At 39.6% G+C, this 19,981-nt stretch overlaps 1 protein-coding gene across 1 annotated transcript; it reads right to left on the reverse strand.

Moving 5' to 3' along the window:
- Positions 1-3,584: 3,584 nt before the first annotated feature.
- Positions 3,585-13,207, reverse strand: gmppab (GDP-mannose pyrophosphorylase Ab). The gene is made up of 12 exons (XM_076992616.1): positions 12,871-13,207; positions 12,462-12,559; positions 12,192-12,295; positions 10,991-11,183; positions 10,757-10,816; positions 7,956-8,083; positions 7,741-7,875; positions 7,249-7,346; positions 7,060-7,106; positions 6,878-6,970; positions 6,296-6,464; positions 3,585-3,711 (listed from the first exon to the last, which is right to left on the reverse strand). The coding sequence occupies exons 1-12, from the start codon at positions 12,908-12,910 to the stop codon at positions 3,611-3,613; spliced, it is 1,266 nt and encodes a 421-aa protein (XP_076848731.1). The 5' UTR covers positions 12,911-13,207; the 3' UTR covers positions 3,585-3,610.
- Between the last annotated feature and the right edge of the window lie 6,774 nt (positions 13,208-19,981).

A 19,981-nucleotide genomic window follows, 5' to 3' on the forward strand; every position in this document is an offset into this window, starting at 1 on the left:
AATGCCGACTAAACTGTGTGCTGCATACAAACAGATGTAGGGGCATCGCAACACACCAATCAGAGATGTAGGGGCATCGCAACACACCAATCAGAGATGTAGGGGCATCGCAACACACCAATCAGAGATGTAGGGGCATCGCAACATACCAATCAGAGATGTAGGAACATCGCAACATACCAATCAGAGATGTAGGAACATCGCAACATACCAATCACAGATGTAGGGGCATCGCAACACACCAATCACAGATGTAGGGACATCGCAACACACCAATCACAGATTTAGGAACATCGCAACATACCAATCACAGATGTAGGAACATCGCAACATACCAATCAGAGATGTAGGAGCATCGCAACACACCAATCAGAGATGTAGGAACATCGCAACATACCAATCACAGATGTAGGAACATCACAACATACCAATCAGAGATGTAGGAGCATCGCAACACACCAATCAGAGATGTAGGGGCATCGCAACACACCAATCAGAGATGTAGGAGCATCGCAACACACCAATCAGAGATGTAGGGACATCGCAACACACCAATCAGAGATGTAGGGACATCGCAACACACCAATCAGAGATGTAGGGACATCGCAACACACCAATCAGAGATGTAGGAACATCGCAACATACCAATCACAGATGTAGGAACATCGCAACATACCAATCAGAGATGTAGGAGCATCGCAACCTACCAATCAGAGATGTAGGAGCATCGCAACATACCAATCAGAGATGTAGGAACATCACAACATACCAATCACAGATGTAGGAACATCACAACATACCAATACTTGCAAACCCTAACTCTAACCCTATGCTCAGCTAACCCTAAATCCTAAACCCAAACCCTAGGATGCTCTGCTAACCCTAAACCATAAACCCAAACCCTAGGATGCTAAGCTGCTAATCCCCATGAACTAGCCTGGAAATGAATTAGATGTATTTATTCCATTGTATTTATTTATTACAATTACAGACAAAAATGTTGACTGTCTACAATATTTCAAACACAGAATATCCATGCAGTTATTTCTGTTTGAAACATGATGCACCTGCATTCATGGGTGAACTGGTCATCTCCACTGATGAGAAGATACAGCAGGATTTCCTCTGCATCTGTGTCTAGATTGCGTGGATCTCCTTGACATGCTGAACACTCAGATTCCTGGTGGAAGTGTTGTCCTATGGGGGTTGTTTGGTTAAAACATTTAATCTCTCCGCTAGGGTTGCCACCTGTCCCGGTTTTCCTTCTTTTTAATATTCGGTCCCGGCAAAAAAAATCATTTAATGTCCCGGTTTTCACCAAGTTAGTTCAAACGACTATTTAGACTGTTTCTGCACACTTTAAATCCTTTTTTTCTCGCTGTGTCCATTTTACAACCTCCCACCCGGTAACATTTTACATTCGCTATTAACTATTGTATAATACACTGAGTAGGCAGAGAGTGACCCATTATTTCACAAATGTTTGTAAAAACAGTCTGCATGCCTAGGTGCTTAATTTTATACACCTGTAGCCATGAAAGTGATTGGAACACCTGATTCCAATAATTTGGATGGGTGAGCAAATACTTTTGGCAATATAGTGTAAATGTGGGGTCTCTGGAGTTCATCAAATTTACCGGTGACTTTATAAATTTACCTGCATTTGACCAGTGGCACGTGCTAATTTCCCACCCTGCCTGTATCCTTCCTTATACCACTTAATAAGGCAGTAGCATAACAGATCCACAACCCACATATCCACAATCCCAGGCTGACAAACTGAATGGTACCAGATAGGCTACAATCTGTAATAAACTTTAATCTATAAAATTAAAAAATCTAAACGCACCCAAAGTTGTACTTAATACTGCAACAGTGAGATTAGATGTAGTGTTAAGTGTGCCCAATATAGTGAGATTACATGTAGTGTTAGGTGTGCCTAATATAGTGAGATTACATGTAGTGTTAGTTGTGCCTAATATAGTGAGATTACATGCAGTGTTAGGTGTGCCCAATATAGTGAGATTAGATGCAGTGTTAGGTGTGCCTAATATAGTGAGATTAGATGTAGTGTTAGGTGTGCCTAATATAGTGAGATTAGATGCAGTGTTAGGTGTGCCCAATATAGTGAGATTAGATGTAGTGTTAGGTGTGCCTAATATAGTGAGATTAGATGTAGTGTTAGGTGTGCCCAATATAGTGAGATTAGATGTAGTGTTAGGAGTGCCCAATATAGTGAGATTAGATGTAGTGTTAGGTGTGCCCAATATAGTGAGATTAGATGTAGTGTTAGGTGTGCCCAATATAGTGAGATTAGATGTAGTGTTAGGTGTGCCCAATATAGTGACCAGATAGGGAATATTGTAGCAAGTAAGGGGTTAAATCATTCTTATTCCATTGATGCTGTACTTCTAACAGACTCTAAGAAGCTTTAGTTAAAATGTTTGATTCAATAAATATTTATTTCTGGCCACTCATTAAATCGATTAGAACTGTAGCTGGAAATCTATGCTATCAGGTGAAACATATCACCACCTGAACTCTCAAAGTTAGTTTAACCCATCGTTGACCATATTAGTGTGCAATGCAGCCCTGGGCGTGTGAAACGCATGTCCGTAATGCCAGGCGGCCCACACATACTCCCCTAATGAAGTGAAGTAGCATGCTGCTTTTGCCTGCGGTGCACAGTGTGCAAATCTGTCGCTTTGACATATCATGGCGGAATAAATCCACTTAATCTCGTCTTTGCTGAACTTTCTGCAGTTGCTTTAAGTGGCACCCACCACTCTACCACCCACACAAATGGATTCAGGCAGGTTAATGTGGTTTAAGCAGCACTCTCTCTGTCTTTCGCTGCGATACAGATCATTGCAGGTTGGTGTAATGTAGTTGTAGGCTGTATGCGGTAATTTAATTTTTTTTAAACCCCTCCCCACCCCCATGTAACTTGGTAGAACGTCTTAGGGCTAGTCTGAGGGAAAGATAAATGACCCACAATAATCGAACTCCATTATCTGTCCACGAAAACCTCCCCTTCAAGCCGAGTTGGTTGTGCATTTCAGTATGCACTCATGCAGCTTCTGTAGCTGCACACAAACTTGTGAGAACCTTTAGCGCCACCTGCTGGTTATGGAACATCTGGGGCTACCAGTAAACACTAATCAAAACAAACCCATAAAGGAGGATCTCTAGATGAAGCTCCTACACACACCATTATTCAAACGTTCAAAAGCAGGCCAAAGTAGCCTCCTGCAGACAAACATCACACACAACATAAACACAACGCACAACTGGACTGTTTAAAACTAGTCTTTTCCCTGATACAATCACTTGATTAGGAGACTAAAGGTGTCTAACATAAAACATAATAAATTATTTAGGCCAACTAGAAAAGATGACTCAAAAGTCATTTAGATATTCAAACAGAAAACTATTAACTTATAAAGTTTCCCAATAATGTACTAGAAGAAGGACATATATAATAATAAACACAAGCACACCAAACAAACACACCAAATGTCTGATAAAAAATATTACATCAAATCAGTATATCCTTGTTCACATTATTTTTGATCATTCTGTGCATTTCTCAAAGAGGAGATGGCGCCCTCTAGAGGATGATCTGGTTTTTGAAGCTCCTATTAAGATCCTTGTGAGGGAGCACAATTGAGTTTCGAATAATGACCTCTGATGGAATGTTCACATTGCAACCTGTGTAGAAACAAAGTACATCAAGTTACATAAATGTACATTACAAAATTACATTACAAAATTACATTACATAAATTACATTATATAAATTACATTAATGTACATTAATGCCAGATTAATGTGCCATATTTTGTCAATTGTGATTTTTACACCCCAATCGAAATTTGTCCTCCGCTTTTAACCCATCTGTGCAGTCAGAACACACACACAGACTAGTGATTACTAGGGGGCTGTGGATCACACGTGCCCAGAGCGGTGTGCAGATTACTGCAAAAACTCGAATAAACAGCTGTGTTTAGATTCTGACCGACTTCTAACCTAGTTTAACAGAAGGCAATGGGGCATTCAACAGGTAAAGATTGCATTTTTACATCAAATTAATAAAGAAAAGTTGCTCCAGAAACAGCAATAACAATGGCGATGAATGTCCTAACCAGTGGTGGACAGTAACTAAGTAAATGTAATTCGTTACTGTACTTAAGTAACATTTCCATGTATCTGTACTTTACTCAAGTACTTTTATTTGGTAAGACTTTATACTTTTACTTCACTACATTTCAAAGCGAAAATTTGTACTTTTCACTTCGTTACATTTACAGAAACATCTCGTTCCTTTTTCATTTTTAAATCAACGTTTAATAAAATACCGAAAGGTAAAAGTGTACCATGTCACAGACTATAACCAATCAGCGCTCAGTAAGAGATTAAGATTTGTACGCTAAATGGCTGAGGATCTGACATGGCTGCAACAGATGTCTTCCCCCAACACCCCTGGCCTTATTTAGCCGAAGTGTTTGTATTCCTCGAAAAGAAGAATTATTCGCATTCCGAAGAACACATCGCTGTCATCATTTATGAACTCGCTGTCAAACTTGAAAAAACACATCGAAGTAAGTTCACCATTAGATTTATATATATATATATATATATATATATATATATATATTAGGTTTATATACCCCAGTTAATTATATCACATTGAAGTACACTACATTTAACAGATGCTTTTATCCAAAGCAATGTGCTAGTACCCGAATTGCAATCTGTGGAGATGCTAAGCGCCAGTTTAACAGGAGACTCCCACATCAAACGTTAAAGCCGGGGACACATACACGCGAATTTGGCCAAGCGAAGCGAACTTCGCAATTTATTCATATGAGGGAGGCGAAGGCAAGTAAATATGAGCGAAGCAAAATTATTAAAATTATTATTAAAATTATTATTATCAGGGTTGGGGGGCGGGGCGGCGGCATGTGTGTAAAATGTTGGCGGGGGTGGCGGCGAGTGTAAATTGTTGGACACAAATTAAGTATTATGTCGCGATCGATCGCCAGTGGTTGGCGCCACAGCGAACTAGTAACTCATTGAATCATAGATGTAGATCAGAGGTAAATAAACTATATTTTTTTTCAGTGTGAGAAATCGGATGTATGTGAAGTGTAGTGCGAGTGAAAACGGTCTCTGGTAAAGACAGTCAATGCGTGTGTCTCACGCTCATTGCGTGAGAGTTGGCAACTCTGATTATTATTATATTAATTATTCGGCCAAGTTTAATATTATGAGTTCAGTTGGTAGGGCTGCACACAGTTCTAGTTCTAGGTGCTAGAGCTTCTTCCTTCCCTGTCCCGCCATGTGGTGGACAACGTAGAACCTCAGAAAAAGTCCCCCAAGCTAGAACTGAAGTGGCCAGTTCGAAATTATTGTTCTGTTTGGTGGTGAATTATGTTTTTATATAAAACTGTTTGTCCACTTGTCTACCTTTCTAGTGTGAATTATTAATATGGATAAAGTTTGGAGATGAATGTTGTGAGGATAATATAGGCTAGTTTTGTGTATTTTGTGTTTGCTAGGCAAATGTAAGGCACTGTTTCCTGTTCACCTTTTGATCGAGTAGGCCTAGGGGTTTTGATGTGACGCTAAGAAAAAAAAGGTTTTTACTTTTACTTTTAATACTTAAGTATTTTTGAAGGCAGATACTTTTGTACTTCTACTCAAGTAAAAAATTGAGGTGAATACTTTTACTTTTACTTGAGTAATATTCAATGCAAGGTAACTGTACTTTTACTCAAGTACATAATTGGTGTACTTCGTCCACCACTGGTCCTAACCCTAACCTACTGCACTAAATACATGTAAATAACGGCAAAATTGTAAATTCCCAAGCCATGTGAAATATAACCCATGTAAATATTGCCCACGTGCAATATGTGCAATATTTGTAATATGTGCAATACTTGTAACATACATTGTAATATAGCTTGTGCAATATTCAAAATAACACGCAAGCAATGTACGAACCATGTATATGTGGCACTACCTCAACTTATAGATTTATGTTTTATGTTGTGTGTGTATTTACTGTACTGGCAAGCACCTTGGAGGAGAATCTAATTTCATTGTAATGTAAATTTTAATGACAATAAAGGCGATTCTGATTCTGATTCTAACTCACAGGTACTTATTCAAGGTCCTTGGTTACAAGCTGCATTTTTTCTTTATTTTTCTCACCTTTCCAGATTTTTTAACATAAACATCCAAACAGGTTAAACAGTGATGTAGTGGAGCTTGTGCTAGCGTGACTTACCCAGGATGGTGATGGAGGGAGTTAAACTCCCATCCCTGAACAGAGTCTCAGTGTCCACTTTAGCGTAGGGGTCGTTGGGGTTGGGGTCACTTGGGGTCCCCTCTACTCTTGCCCACTTTCCAATGACACTGTCCCAACCAACAATGCTGTTCAGCACACAGCAGTGGTCCTATAACAGAGACCAAGGCAAAGCATATCAGAACCATCGCAGAGCACACCGCAGACCACACCCCACCCCAGACCACACCCACACTTCAGACCACACCTCAGACCACACCCCACCCCACACCCACACTTCAGACCACACCCCACCCCAGACCACACCCACACTTCAGACCACACCCCACCCCAGACCACACCCACACTTCAGACCACACCCCACCCCAGACCACATCCACACTTCAGACCACACCTCAGACCACACCCCACCCCACACCCACACTTCAGACCACACCCCACCCCAGACCACACCCACACCGCAGACCACACCCCATACCCCAGACCACACCCTGCCCCTTAACCCTAACCCTGACCCCAACTCTATCCCTAACCCTAACCCTGAATTAAACAAGACACCTTTACCTGTAGCACAGCTCCATGCAAAACAATAGACTCCCTCACTCGGACTCCAGCTCCGATCCAGACTCCCTTACCCACTGAGACATTGGGACCCAACTGTAGACGAACATGCAGTTTTAAGCAAATGTCTACTGCTCATCTTTAATCTTTAATAGCATGTGTTTGTAACATTGGGATGTGCTTACCACAGCTGTGGGGTCAACATTAGCTGTCTGATGAATGAAAACATCCCCTAAGGGTAGGAAATATTAATTTATAGTCAGTAATCAACACAAATAATAATTAATTATTGTTCTTATTTTTGTTGCATTACGTATTCTTAAATGTAGCAGAGTTAGCAGTATTGCTACTATTATGCTAGTATATAATAGTACCTATTATTTTTTGAGCCCCTTCCTGGTTTGCAGCCAGTCTCTCTGGGTGGGTCTCATGATACTGGTTCAGGTACAAACGACTGGCATATATCGCTGATCTGTCAATCAGATTCAGGTTTGGTCACACAGAGAGAGAGAGAGAGAGAGAGAGAGAGAGAGAGAGAGAGAGAGAGAGAGAGAGAGAGAGAGAGTGTGTGTGTGTGAGAGAGAGAGAGAGAGAGAGAGAGAGAGAGTAAGAGAGAGAGTGTGAGAGAGTGAGTAAGAGTGAGAGTGTGAGGGAGTGAGTAAGAGTGAGAGAGAAAGAGAGAGAGAGAGTGTGAGAGAGTGAGAGAGAGAGAGAGAGTGTGAGAGAGTGAGTAAGAGTGAGAGTGTGAGAGAGTGAGTAAGAGTGCGAGAGAGAGAGAGAGAGAGAGAGAGAGAGAGAGAGAGAGAGTAAGAGAGTGAGAGGGAGAGAATATGAGAGAGAGAGGCAGAGAGTGGGATAGTGGATACCCTGCAGATTTGATCTGGCTCCAGAAGTGGTGTGTCTTGTACACGTAAAGCTGTTTCTGTGCGGCCAGCATGGTAAAGATGTCCTGCTCCAGGTGGATGACTTCAGCCATCTGTCGTGTGCATGGAGGATCCTCTCTGTGCCAACAGCAGGACTCGTCTTAGTGTGAGTCAGTACCAAAGCTCCTTCACACAGGTGGGCACGTTCACCTACTTACTGCAGTTCATCCTGCTTCCTCTGAAACACTTTCCCCAGGTGCACAAAAATCTCAGGTGTGAACAGGTAAATCCCACAGTTGATGATGTCACTTACAAAAGTGCTGGGTTTTTCAACAAAATGAAGGACCTGATGATAAAATAATAAGAAATTACATTTACAGCTTCTGGATGACACTTATCACAGCACTTTACATGGCTATTGTGAACCATCACCTTGGTCTTGAAGTAGCTTCCTAGGGTTAGGGGATAGGGAATAGGGGATAAAGGGTAGGAATAAGGGCATAGGGGTGCACTGCAGAAACACTATAAATGTTACTGTTTGTTGCTTTGTGAGGGTGAGATATGGTCAGTGTTATTGGTATTACAGGGTCAGTGTTATTGGTATTACAGGGTCAGTGTTATTGGTATTACAGGGTCAGTGTTATTGGTATTACAGGGTCAGTGTTATTGGTATTACAGGGTCAGTGTTATTGGTATTACTGGGTCAGTGTTATTGGTATTACAGGGTCAGTGTTGTTGGTATTACAGGGTCAGTGTTATTGGTATTATAGAGTCAGTGTTATTGGTATTACAGGGTCAGTGTTATTGGTATTACAGGGTCAGTGTTATTGGTATTACAGGGTCAGTGTTATTGGTATTACAGGGTCAGTGTTGTTGGTATTACAGGGTCAGTGTTATTGGTATTATAGAGTCAGTGTTATTGGTATTACAGGGTCAGTGTTATTGGTATTATAGAGTCAGTGTTATTGGTATTACTGGGTCAGTGTTATTGGTATTACAGGGTCAATGTTATTGGTATTACAGGGTCAGTGTTATTGGTATTACTGGGTCAATGTTATTGGTATTATAGAGTCAGTGTTATTGGTATTATAGAGTCAGTGTTATTGGTATTATAGAGTCAGTGTTATTGGTATTATAGAATCAGTGTTATTGGTATTACAGGGTCAGTGTTATTGGTATTACAGGGTCAGTGTTATTGGTATTACAGGGTCAGTGTTATTGGTATTACAGGGTCAGTGTTATTGGTATTATAGAGTCAGTGTTATTGGTATTACAGAGTCAGTGTTATTGGTATTACAGGGTCAGTGTTATTGGTATTACAGGGTCAGTGTTATTGGTATTACAGGGTCAGTGTTATTGGTATTACAGGGTCAGTGTTATTGGTATTATAGAGTCAGTGTTATTGGTATTACTGGGTCAGTGTTATTGGTATTACTGGGTCAGTGTTATTGGTATTACAGGGTCAGTGTTATTGGTATTACAGGGTCAGTGTTATTGGTATTATAGAGTCAGTGTTATTGGTATTACAGGGTCAGTGTTATTGGTATTACAGGGTCAGTGTTATTGGTATTACAGGGTCAGTGTTGTTGGTATTACAGGGTCAGTGTTATTGGTATTATAGAGTCAGTGTTATTGGTATTACAGGGTCAGTGTTATTGGTATTATAGAGTCAGTGTTATTGGTATTATAGAGTCAGTGTTATTGGTATTACTGGGTCAGTGTTATTGGTATTACAGGGTCAGTGTTATTGGTATTACAGGGTCAGTGTTATTGGTATTACAGGGTCAGTGTTATTGGTATTATAGAGTCAGTGTTATTGGTATTACAGAGTCAGTGTTATTGGTATTACAGAGTCAGTGTTATTGGTATTACTGGGTCAGTGTTATTGGTATTATAGAGTCAGTATTATTGGTATTACAGGGTCAGTGTTATTGGTATTACAGGGTCAGTGTTATTGGTATTACAGGGTCAGTGTTATTGGTATTACAGGGTCAGTGTTATTGGTATTATAGAGTCAGTATTATTGGTATTATAGAGTCAGTGTTATTGGTATTATAGAGTCAGTGTTATTGGTATTACAGGGTCAGTGTTATTGGTATTACAGGGTCAGTGTTATTGGTATTATAGAGTCAGTGTTATTGGTATTACAGGGTCAGTGTTATTGGTATTATAGAGTCAGTGTTATTGGTATTATAGAGTCAGTGTTATTGGTATTATAGAGTCAGTGTTATTGGTATTACAGGGTCAGAGTTATTGGTATTATAGAGTCAGTGTTATTGGTATTACAGGGTCAGTGTTATTGGTATTACTGGGTCAATGTTATTGGTATTATAGAGTCAGTGTTATTGGTATTACAGGGTCAGTGTTATTGGTATTATAGAGTCAGTGTTATTGGTATTATAGAGTCAGTGTTATTGGTATTATAGAGTCAGTGTTATTGGTATTACAGGGTCAGAGTTATTGGTATTATAGAGTCAGTGTTATTGGTATTACAGAGTCAGTGTTATTGGTATTACAGGGTCAGTGTTATTGGTATTACAGAGTCAGTGTTATTGGTATTACAGGGTCAGTGTTATTGGTATTACAGGGTCAGTGTTATTGGTATTACTGGGTCAGTGTTATTGGTATTACAGATTCAGTGTTATTGGTATTACAGGGTCAGTGTTATTGGTATTACAGGGTCAGTGTTATTGGTATTACAGGGTCAGTGTTATTGGTATTACAGGGTCAGTGTTATTGGTATTACAGGGTCAGTGTTATTGGTATTACAGGGTCAGTGTTATTGGTATTACAGGGTCAGTGTTATTGGTATTACTGGGTCAGTGTTATTGGTATTACAGATTCAGTGTTATTGGTATTATAGAGTCAGTGTTATTGGTATTACAGGGTCAGTGTTATTGGTATTACAGGGTCAGTGTTATTGGTATTACAGGGTCAGTGTTATTGGTATTACAGGGTCAGTGTTATTGGTATTATAGAGTCAGTGTTATTGGTATTATAGAGTCAGTGTTATTGGTACCTCATTTGTTTCTTGATTTTCTACGATGCAGCCGTAATTCAGTGACTGTTCCCTGTTAGCCTGGTGAAATGTGAAACAAACACTATCACAATCCTGTGAAACAGACACATCGTGGTTGACACGTGTGTGTGGCCCCACGTGTGTACATGTGTGTGTGGCCCCACGTGTGTACGGCCCCACGTGTGTACGGCCCCACGTGTGTACGGCCCCAGCTCACATCTCTGGTCAGTTTACCGTGGTTCCCAGAATGATTCCACAGTGGGAATCTCCATGGCGATGATGGAAGCGGAGCATCTCTGCCAGGGGGAAGATGGAGCAGACGTCAGCGTTCATCAGGAAAAAGGCACACGGCCCCCCGGACAGGATCTGGTCTCGGAAGTGATAAATCCCACCCCCAGTCCCAAGCCCAGCAAACTCCTGCAGGTACCTGAATGTGAAAACATTAGACATGGGGGTCAGTATACATCATATCAGCTAAGCTGGCTGGTGTTCCAGAAAGCACCTTTAATAAATCTTCTACTGAACCATGAAGTCTGAGTTGACCGAACTTGACTCAATATAGCCAGAGTAATTAGTTCCTGGACAGCTGGATCAAATTTGAACGATTTAAGTTAATAAAAACTGAGCAGACTCTTTGTGAAGGGCATTTAGAGAACCAGAAATTATATGTCTTGTGCAAATATAGTCTATGCTTTTTACAGAGCATAATTAAATAATAATTAATAGCCTGGTCTTTTTGGTAACCTTAACCCCTAACCCTGGTCCCTAACCCTAACTCTTCCAGTATCCTGTTTTTAAGTGTACTATATATTTTAAATACAAGCTCCACCCCGTTAGAATTGATGTGCTGGCCATAATTGACTCCTTCACTCTCAGCTAATAATTCATATTTATTTTTAAGCAGCACAAGCTTGATATACTGCTGATGCTGTTTTCTAATTACCCTTTAATATGCTATTTAATGATTCCTTGAGTGTTCATGAGATCAGCCAGTGACTTAAACAGTATGCAACATATTACACCCTATAATCTAATGTCTTTACCTTTGAGTTGTGTGTGCTTGTGTGCCCAGAAGTTGCTGTGCTGTAGTTTTGGCAGTTCTAGAAATGTCTGCGCTCCAGTGTTCTGACGATTAACATACAACTAACAACTAACCTACCTTTATTTTGAGTAAGAGTTTTCCCCAAACTCAAGAGTTAACAGATCTAAATCAACTTTCTATTAATGAGCTATTTTTTCTACTAAATAATAAGATTTTTTTTCACAAAAAGTTTAAACAGTGCAAATGTACATTGCTACTTTTATCTGTTAATTAGATTATGGTTGAGCTTTCCCTTTAAGTGGGTATTATTTCAACCTCAGCTGTCATAATGCCTTAAATGGGACAATGCATTAAAACGGGTTCTCTATTAAATAAAAGTTAGTGTACACCTACCTTAAAGAGATTTTAAATTCTTGCTGGGCAGAGGCCAGAAATCGACTAAGCTCTTCGTTAGGCTGATAAAACCCAATCAGAATGATTTCCTTTATCTCAGGAACCTGTCAAAGAAAATCAGCCTCTTCAGTGTCTCTGCATTAATGCCGTGTGGGTCAGGAATATCATGTCATCACTTCACACAGCATCCAGTTTCTGCTTCAGGTTAAGTGTAATAGGCTGGAGTATCAATAGACAGGTAGTGCATTATATAGAACAGTATTTACTAGCCTTAGCGCAGGCCTCTACGTGATGCTGTAACATGGGAATCCCTGCCACAGGGAACAGCGGTTTGGCCACCTCGAACGACAGGGGGCGGAAGCGAGTTCCTGAACGAGGAAACAGAAGTATTTACACGTCTGCATGATAGTAACCTACTAATAGCCTTTATCAATAGATAATCATAACATTTATACCAGAAAATGTACTGATATCTTAACCGGGGAACTTCATGACTTTAATGTTACAATTAAAGTTTGATATCTGATATACAATTAGACTTAAATTTCCCGTCGTAGAATCCCAGAGCTTTGTGTACAAACTGTCATTCATGTTTCCTTCGTCGCCACGTCACCGTGAATCCCTAAACATTTAGTTCAGATTTAACTGGGTTAGTCCAGCACTAACACAAGCGTCTCACCTTTTTGAGGACCTCCAATTAGTACGACTGCTTTCAACATTTTCCTTTTTGTTCAGTTACTCTGTCAGCTATTACCCAAAATAAAAACGAAAATGTTTCGTTTACTTTTTTGTCACCTGTATAGGAATATCCCCTGAATTAGATAAGTAAACGGATTTGCTCCGCACGTTTTTGAAGTTACACTCAAAAGCTTAAAATCTTCAGCTAAGAAAACAGCGCACCCTGAATTCATTGGCACGACAATTTCATTGAACACAGTAAATCCAATCATGCGGAAGTTTGCTTGTCACCCGAGTGTGAGCAGCAGTTGAAACCGCCTCTCCCCGCATCTCCGCCTCCCAAGAGTTCTGGGTTAGGCGCCCTCTGCAGGAACGTAGAAGAACCTGATAGTGAGAGAACATTGAGTTTGAACATTGCGAGTTTCTACGTGGAAGGATGGGTGGGTGGACGCACGAATGGATGCATGGATGGATGGATATATATAAAATATACATATATAACCTTTTGTATATTTGAAAAATTCACATTAAAAAAAAAATTCACATTTGATGTCACCTATTTTAAATTACTACTGCTCTTTTTGGCATTTAATTTTGTTTGTTTGTTTGTTTTCTTGTTATTGTTGAATGGTTTGGCAATTTTGTGCTCATGTCAGTAATGCCAAGAAAGCTCATTTTAATCTATACATACATACATACACACATACATACACATACATGCATACATACACACACATACATACACATACATACACACATATACATACATATACATACATATATATATATACATACATACAAATACATACATACACATACATACACACATATACATACATACACATACATATATATATACATACATACACATACATACACACATATACATACATACACATACATACATACAAATACATACATACACACATATACATACATACACACATATACATACACACACACATATACATTTATACATACAGACTGTAGCATTGTAAAAAAGCTGAGTGAGAGAAACAAATGTACAGTAAACATGACAAAGATACAATTATATAAACACGATCTGTAGGTGAGTATACATACACACTAACATACTTCTGTAGGTGAGTATACATACACACTAACATACTTCTGTAGGTGAGTATACATACACACTAACATACTTCTGTAGGTGAGTATACAGACACATTAACATACTTCTGTAGGTGAGTATACAGACACACTAACATACTTCTGTAGGTGAGTATACAGACACACTAACATACTTCTGTAGGTGAGTATACATACACACTAACATACTTCTGTAGGTGAGTATACAGACACACTAACATACTTCTGTAGGTGAGTATACAGACACACTAACATACTTCTGTAGGTGAGTATACATACACACTAACATACTTCTGTAGGTGAGTATACATACACACTAACATACTTCTGTAGGTGAGTATACAGACACATTAACATACTTCTGTAGGTGAGTATACATACACACTAACATACTTCTGTAGGTGAGTATACAGACACACTAACATACTTCTGTAGGTGAGTATACATACACACTAACATACTTCTGTAGGTGAGTATACAGACACACTAACATACTTCTGTAGGTGAGTATACAGACACACTAACATACTTCTGTAGGTGAGTATACATACACACTAACATACTTCTGTAGGTGAGTATACATACACACTAACATACTTCTGTAGGTGAGTATACATACACACTAACATACTTCTGTAGGTGAGTATACATACACACTAACATACTTCTGTAGGTGAGTATACATACACACTAACATACTTCTGTAGGTGAGTATACATACACACTAACATACTTCTGTAGGTGAGTATACATACACACTAACATACTTCTGTAGGTGAGTATACAGACACACTAACATACTTCTGTAGGTGAGTATACATACACACTAACATACTTCTGTAGGTAAGTATACATACACACTAACATACTTCTGTAGGTGAGTATACATACACACTAACATACTTCTGTAGGTGAGTATACAGACACACTAACATACTTCTGTAGGTGAGTATACAGACACACTAACATACTTCTGTAGGTGAGTATACATACACACTAACATACTTCTGTAGGTGAGTATACAGACACACTAACATACTTCTGTAGGTGAGTATACAGACACACTAACATACTTCTGTAGGTGAGTATACATACACACTAACATACTTCTGTAGGTGAGTATACAGACACACTAACATACTTCTGTAGGTGAGTATACAGACACATTAACATACTTCTGTAGGTGAGTATACAGACACACTAACATACTTCTGTAGGTGAGTATACAGACACACTAACATACTTCTGTAGGTGAGTATACAGACACACTAACATACTTCTGTAGGTGAGTATACAGACACATTAACATACTTCTGTAGGTGAGTATACAGACACACTAACATACTTCTGTAGGTGAATATACATACACACTAACATACTTCTGTAGGTGAGTATACATACACACTAACATACTTCTGTAGGTGAGTATACAGACACATTAACATACTTCTGTAGGTGAGTATACAGACACACTAACATACTTCTGTAGGTGAGTATACATACACACTAACATACTTCTGTAGGTGAGTATACAGACACACTAACATACTTCTGTAGGTGAGTATACAGACACACTAACGTACTTCTGTAGGTGAGTATACAGACACACTAACATACTTCTTAAATGCCATGGTTTAATCCACCAACTGGATTCTGATATGTTTCAATTCATGGTTTGCACTAAAATAAGAAGTTGGCTAGGATTAAGAAAAAGGATAGAAAACAATACCGTGCTTGTACTACTGTTAAACAGTGGGAGAGTTGTCACTATTCCAGTGATTTGGAATGAATTTCTCTGGACAGTGGGTCACTAAAATAGTCATATTAGGCTAGCCAACACTAGCGATACACCACAAGATGGCAGACCTGATATTACAATGTTCATAAATATTTTCAGTTCATTCATTGTAAGCATTCATTTGTTTTTCACATTTCACATGTTGTGCTATTGTTATAGGAAGCTGACTGTTCCTGTTGTTTTAATGACATAAATAAGATAACATTGCATTTTTCATTAGCTTACAAACAGTTAGAACTTGTCCTATTATTCAAATGGCTGAAAGCACTGGACCTTGTTTGAACCATTAAATCTCATCTCTGTCCACAGCTGGAGAAGTGAAGCAACCACAAGCAGTTTGATCAATCAGGAGATGGAGTTCAGTGTGGACATATATGGTGTTCAACCCAGACAGACCACACGTGCTAATCTCTAAACATCTCACACATGTCTCTAGAACCTTCTCAACACTTAGGGTTACAGTTACGGTTAGGGTCTCCCTTCTCAATCTATGACTTAGGTTTAGGCTTAGGATTAGTATGTCCTTCAATTTATAAATTACACTTTATGAGTTTAATCTTTTTATTTAAGAGGATTTTTAACCCATCATATTTTAACCCACTTTAAACCCACTTTAAACTCAGCAAAGTTTTAAACCCACTTTAAACCCATCAGCTTTTTAAACCCACTTTAAACCCATCAGGTGTTTAAACCCACTTTAAACCCATCAGCTTTTAAACCCACTTTAAACCCATGAGATTTTTAAACCCACTTTAAACCCATACAATTTTTAAATCCACTTTAAACCCAGCAGAGTTATCCTGCATCTCCACTCCTAAAAGACAGCAGGAGTCCCCTGCAGAGCTGCATATTTGGAATATTAATCAGACTCACCTATTTCTTATTTGTTTATTTGTATTTAAGCAGGTTCAGGATGCTTGAACACTGAACAGCTGGACTTTGGTCCTGCATGTGGGGTGGATTGATTCTGTTTGTTAGGTTTTTCCCTGGCGATAAAGGTTTTCTGCCTACCTGGTTTGATCTAAATCTGTTTTTGTTTTCCTTTGTGAAACTCCTGTATGGTTTTGGCTCTCTAAGGGTTTAGCCTTAGTCTTCGTGTTGGATTTGTCTGTTCGTCCATGTTGGATTTATTAGCCTGTTAACGCTAAATTCTCTCAGCAAGCATCATAGTGTCTTTGACCCTTTACACTGTTACCTGTTTAGATACTGTGTCCTTGTAACTCACTGGAAAAAGATGATAAAGAAGTACCTTCCTGTAGAACCTGTGTTGAATGTTACGATGTTACAATCTTGCTGTTGGATCTGAAGGATTTGCTCTCTCTGCTGTTCCCGCACTTTATGAGGTACCAGTGTTTTCTGGGTTTGGATTAATGCTCCACACAACAGCTACAGCTAGAGCAACTGTCTCTTACCTTCAGCACTGATCAGTCTCTGAACACACAACTATTGCTGACCAGATATCATTTGTCAGAGTTGACAAGATAGGTTCATGGTTGGTAATATTAAGCATTTTCAAGTTTGAATTAAATGTGTGTTTTTACATGTCGATGTCACTGCTGGTCTTAGAGTAGAATAGCATCCTCCCCAAACCCCAACATGAACTACCAGAGCTGTGACCGCTGAAAAAGCACTTCTGCACAGCTAACCAACACCACATGCGCATAGATGTTTCTACTAAAATGATGTTTCTAATAAAATGTTTGGTTTGTGTATACTAAATGTAAGTACATGATGCATGTGTGTCTACATGCACACGTTTAAGAGTCTCTACGTCTTGACCGCTGACAGTTGAGTTGAAAATGAGTTTGTATGTTTGACAGAAGAATCTCACTGCAGTGGGCGGCGTTTGTTTATTAGCTTGCAGTGTGAGTGCAGAGGTCTGAGACATGCTGGTTATGTATACAGACTCCATGCGCCATTTAAAAGGAACGCAGTCTCGTCTGTGGCACCAATGCGGATGGAAGATCCGTATATATGTTCAGTGTAAACCACAAAGCTCTGGCCTTCTTTAGTGCTTTGGAGATTCACTCCAATATCGGATTCAAAAGAAGAAAATAATTGTTGCTATAACCAACTGGCTTGTAGGACAGAGTCTCACAGTCATCGCTTGTAGGTCCTGGTCTTCCCAATTCTGGAACATTCTGTGGTCAGTTATTCTCTGTTTTTGCTCTGACCTAGCGAACTGCCACAGTGTCCAAACTATGTAGTCAGTAAGGGCTCACCATTATTATCACCATTAAAGATACAGCTTTAAAAAGGACTCATCTCGGATCTGTTTAAACTCAGCTGTCTTATCCATGTGACAGTGAAAATGGTTCTGGCTGGAAGCTTATGAATCATATCTTGTGAATCATACCTTGAAGGACAAAGAAAACTTCATAGAACTAGCGAAACAAAACATGTTTTGACTGTTATGCCAGCTTATACAGCTTGTCAGTTTTAGTTGATTATGGACTATAGGTGTATAGGTGGTGTAGGTAGTATATGGTGGTGTGGGTGGTGTATGTCGGTAGTTTAGGCATTATAGGTGGTGTATATAGTAGGCATATGGTGAGGTATGTGGGAATTTTAGGTAGTATAGGTGGTAGTCCTGTGGTGTAGGTGAATTAATGAATTAATTTATATAGTGCCTTTCAAGATACCCAAGGTCGCTTTAAAACTTTAACATGGGTACAAGTCTTACACAACCAATCAAACACCAGTGAGAATCGGCAGCCAATTGCACACAGCGTACTCTCTACCAGAAGCCACAGTCCCGTGGGACTGAATCAGGTGCAGGAAGGGGAGAGAGGACAGACCACCACCATTCACCACTGGGCACACAAGCATACACATGCACAGACACGCAGACAACTGTTTTTATTGAACATGAAGAGACACACAGAATTTTTCAGGGAATTCCAATTTACCTAACCTCCATGTTTTTGGACTGTGGGAGGAAACCCACACAGACACGGGGAGAACATGGAAACACTACTCAGATAGGGACTTGAACCCAAGACCCCAGTGCTGAGAGGCAAACGTGCTAACCACCAAGCCACAATGTTGCCCACGGCGATGGTGGCAGGCTTTAGTTTGGCTTTATTTACTACACAGTGTAACAGTGGTATGTGCCGAAAATGTCTTTGGGTTGGGGTTAATGTTGTGGTTCATCTCATCCAGCCAGAGATGACTGTATTAGGTAACGCATTTGTGACCAGCTGGTCACTTACTGTGTTCCTGGAGAATTTATCTGCCTAACTGAGTGAGCTGTTTGGAGAGAGACTGCACCCAAGCCTAATCCCAACCCTAAACCAAAACCTAACCCCAACCACATAAATGTTTATAGAATCAGTTTGTAGAACAGAAAAAACTGCACACAAAAATTCTCACACAAATGAAGTCAAAGAATGCTGCTTATAGCATGTTAACATAATATAACAACATGAATTTGAAGTTGCAGAATAAAATAAGAACGTTTGACAAAGGAATTGTGACAAAGATCAAGTGCACCATGGCATTACATGGTATTATATCAATCTGATTACACAGAGTCTGATTACACAGAGACAAACCACAGACCATTGTTCTTAATCATGACCCTGTAGGGTAACTTGCACAAAAATACAAAAATATGTGAATTGATTTGCTGCAGCTATGTCATACCTGGAACACACCAAGAACGCCAAACGCTTCAGATTAGAATGTCTGTGGTAGGTCATTAAACTCTATAGCTGTGACAGACATGCATAGTTTAGCAGTGGAGCGATAAGTCTCTGACATTTCCCATCTACAGTCTGAATTATGAGACATTCCTCTTTTTTTCTGCAGTACAACAAATTTACCAACACACTTGTCAAAGTACTAACAATGCTGGTCTAGTATATTAACTCTTCTACCCCTCTAAGTCCATCCTTTGCGAAGACACTCTCATACGTGCACTCCAGCTCTGAGGGTAACCGAGATGTGTATGTCCATATAAGGCAGCCAATGTAACATTTTAACATAAACTGTGGGAGACATGCAACTCGATCCTGATTGGTGGAATGCATCTCTAGACGGTCCAATAAGAGGCTCCTGTTTGTGGAGAGGTCAATGGGTTAGGCACATCCAAACAAACACCCATGGAAAGTCCAGAACACTTCTCTTCTGGTTTCTGTCCAAATGCAAAGAGAACATGGTCTCAAATCCCACCCAGCCTGTCTCTGTCTCTCCCTCTCTTTCT

This window comes from Brachyhypopomus gauderio, unplaced genomic scaffold, assembly GCF_052324685.1.
Source record: "Brachyhypopomus gauderio isolate BG-103 unplaced genomic scaffold, BGAUD_0.2 sc95, whole genome shotgun sequence".
NCBI lineage: Eukaryota > Metazoa > Chordata > Actinopteri > Gymnotiformes > Hypopomidae > Brachyhypopomus > Brachyhypopomus gauderio.

Excerpts from the sequence above, each read along its gene's own strand:
- gmppab (XM_076992616.1), bottom strand. The coding sequence starts at position 12,910 with ATGTTGAAAGCAGTCGTACTAATTGGAGGTCCTCAAAAAG. Across the intron at positions 7,876-7,955 it reads AGGAAGCAGGATGAACTGCA|AGAGGATCCTCCATGCACAC; the intron begins GTAAGTAGGTGA and ends CTGTTGGCACAG. Across the intron at positions 6,465-6,877 it reads TGCATGGAGCTGTGCTACAG|GACCACTGCTGTGTGCTGAA; the intron begins GTAAAGGTGTCT and ends TCTCTGTTATAG.